The sequence below is a fragment of the Myotis brandtii genome, unplaced genomic scaffold, assembly GCF_000412655.1.
Source record: "Myotis brandtii unplaced genomic scaffold, ASM41265v1 scaffold123, whole genome shotgun sequence".
NCBI classification, from domain to species: domain Eukaryota; kingdom Metazoa; phylum Chordata; class Mammalia; order Chiroptera; family Vespertilionidae; genus Myotis; species Myotis brandtii.
The window spans coordinates 12136803-12140142 of NW_005354291.1; the positions used below are offsets into that span (position 1 = coordinate 12136803).

At 42.8% G+C, this 3340-nt stretch overlaps 1 protein-coding gene across 1 annotated transcript in view; it reads right to left on the reverse strand.

Annotated features, from left to right (window-relative positions):
• ALDH8A1 (aldehyde dehydrogenase 8 family, member A1) overlaps nucleotides 1–3340 on the reverse strand; it is a 23706-nt gene that overhangs the window by 4200 nt on the left and 16166 nt on the right. Inside the window, exon 5 of the mRNA XM_005859033.2 lies at nucleotides 2934–3095. Coding sequence (XP_005859095.1) covers nucleotides 2934–3095 — 162 coding nt within the window. The remainder of the gene's footprint in view (nucleotides 1–2933; nucleotides 3096–3340) is intronic.

The following is a 3340-nucleotide window of genomic DNA, read 5'->3' on the forward strand; positions in this document are numbered from 1 at the left end:
CTATTTGTAGTAAGTCTGTAAAAATCTCTAATGAATTTAGAAAATAAGCTGATCATATTTTTGAAATTCTTAGTTGGCAGGTAAGAAGTTGAATTTGTATAATAATGAGGTGTTGAACACCAATATTTTTCCAAAGATTTTTAAGAAACTAGAATTAAATTCTAAAGTTGCCTGTGACATAAGCTGAAATAACCAATGAAAAAATGAAGAGTTAGAGGAGAGTCTGAAGCAAAATCTCAAAGGCTTGTGTGTGTTTATATGGATTTTTTATTGTGATTGTGATTTAATGATCAGTGATACCAGATGCTTGTGTTCAAGTGTTCAAGGAAAATGGAATCCTCCAGTTTGGGGGTATAACTAATACACAAGATGTAGTGTTAATTCAAACATTTGTCCAACAATAATATGCACCTATTATGTTCCAGGCACTTTTTTGAGATGTAAGGATCTAGCAGTGAATGAAACTGATCATGGAACTTGCACTCTAGTCAAGTAAAAATAGTCAATAAAGGAATAAATAATATATATTATATGTCAGGTGGTAGTAAGAGTCACAGAGAAAAATAAAGCTGCAAAGAGACAGAGGAAGTTCTGGTAGGTGTGACTTTATATAGGGTGAGCAGGCAAGCTCTAATTCAGAAGGTAACATTTGATCTAAGGAGAAAGCCAAGTAAATCTCTGCAGGAAGAACATTCCATGGAGCATGGGCAGCAAGAGCAAAGGGCAAGAAGGAGTGGCCTGATATTTTCCAGGAAGAATCGGGAGGTTAGCGTGCAGCAGCAGAATGAGGGAGGGGAAGGGTGACAGAGGTAAGAGGGACAGTGGTAATGGGTGACAGACTCCTGGGTCACTTTAAAGACTCAGGCTTGACTGTGAACAAGATGAGGTATGACCATACATAACAAGATACATCACAGCCAGGTTATCAAATAACCATGATACTAAAGCAAGGTTTAAAAGTAACTTGGCTAATCTGGAAATATCAGCATGGATACAAGACCCTCTTAAAAGGACAGCGTGTGAGTGCAGCACAACCAGGTTTTAAGTTGCCTCCTCTTGATTGCCAGCGGCATCCTGGGACATCTAATGAGCACCCACAGGGTCTGATGCTGGCTTTGAAGAAGGCCTATTGCCCGTGTGGGGAAGAGCAACTCATATGGCCGAAGCTGTTTGTTGTCAGAGAGCAGAGATGCCTACAAGGGGGCCTTGGGTGGAGCTCAGAAGAACCATGAGGCAGCCTAAAGAAAAGGCCACTGTGGGCAAGTAGGGTCATGCTGAGCATCAGAAATATCATGTTATGACCAGCCGGTGTGGTTCAGTGGTTGAGTGTCAACCTATGAACCAGGAGGTCACAGTTCGACTCCCAGTCAGGGCATGTGCCCGGGTTGCGGGCTCGATCTCCAGTGGGGGGATTGCAGGAGACAGACAATCAATGTTTCTCTCTCATCATTGATGTTTCTACCTCCCACTCCCTTTTTCTTCCCCTCTGAAATAAATAAAAATATATTTTAAAAAGTATTATGTTAAAGCCCACAGGAAAATCAAATACTTTTATTTCCCTCACTGATATATCTCCCTTTATTGGGTAAATTATGGCCTATGATAGAAAAAAAAAAGTCTCTCTGTTGATTTCCTATATAGAGAACTTTAAACTTCAGGTGAGTGGTGAATTGCAAAGGGGACTTCAGACTGCACCAAGCCCCAGAGCCTACTGCAAAAATGCTTCTGGAAGTTAACTTATGCTTCCATAGGAAGCGTTCAGAGCATGCTTAGCTTGTTTTGCAACAGTTATTTGCATGTGTGGGTGGGCAGGCATGGAGGCCGAGTGTCCAGAACAGCCGGACAAGAGAGGACAAAGAAGCCTCATGCACCTGGTGATTCCTCATTCCACGAGGGGGCAACATCCACAACTATAGGTCCCATGGGCACTCTGGGGACTGCTGCCTAGGCACCTGTAATCTTGCAGGCGAATTCGACTGGAAGAAAACAGCCATGCTGGTTAGCCTCACTTTAAATAAGTGACCACAAGCCTCAATGAGCCCTTGGAGCTGCCTGCTGACAACACAATCATCTCAAAGTCCATTCTCTCTCCTGATCTGCAAGACTATTCCATACCTTCTCCTCTCTCCTGAAACCCCCAACACCTTCTCTCCCTGTCACCTGCTTCCTATTTCACTGAGAAAAAAAAAAGAAGAGACCATCAAGCGACATTACCTGCCCACCTATGAGCCCCTGTGCTTCACAATATTGTGAAGGTCAACGTTAAAATGGGCTATGTCTGCCAAATCAGTGCAGTGCCACAGATTTCTACAAACTTAAGTAACGGCTTTGCCCCTTAGTGACTGATGATGAGGCACATTTTCCTTGGTGGGCCTTAGTTACTGCAGCTGAAGACAAGAGCCTTCAGTACCAAAATCTATGACTTATTTTGGGAAGAGTCACATCAGGTAATAAATTAAAATGACTTTAGAAATCAAAATCCCATAAACCACCCATACACCATCAATGGCTTCTCCCACGTAGGCCACCACTAGTCACTCCACTAACTAAAAACCACATAATTTGGACTGTGTGTTCTGGAAATTACAAAATCCTATCTGCTGTAAGCCAGAGGCAGCACCCTCTCCACTGGGAACAGTTACTTATGGAAAGTTTGACCTTTATGCTTTGAAAATTGCCTTTCTCACTCTTCTGGTGGTATCTCCATGCTGACTTCTCAAGTGCATTCATTTCACACAGATGCTGTTTTAAATCTGCACTACATTTGTTTATTCACATCCAACATTTTTAGACTCTGTATCCAGAGATAATTTCCCACAGGTCATAACTGCTTAAAAATAAGGTAGTAATTAACAGTATTCCAAAGCATGGGCGTGTGCTATGCCTTGCACTGAGCTTCTCTCCAGTGACATACATGGCAGAGATTTACTTACTTTCTCCAAATGAGCTTTACTTATCAGAGCTCCCATGCTGGCCGATGGGTCGGAGGGAATGCCTACTTTCCATAGTCTGGTAGCTTCTAGAAACCTCTTTAAAAATTCACTATAGATGCTCTTCTGGACAAAGATCCTGCTGGTACAGAGGCAGATTTCACCCTGCGAAGAAATACACATGAGGAAAATGACAAGACTGCAGGACACACTCCTTCATGGACAGATCAGGCTGCACTCTAAGCAATATACATACACTAATAAAAGAGAAACATGGTAATTAGCGTACGACCGCTACCCTTCCCATTGGCTAATCAGCATATCCTTATGCAAATTAACTGTCAGCCAAGATGGCGGCCAGCAGCCATGCACTGACGCGAACAGGGAAGGCTTGCTCCAGTGACTGCAGA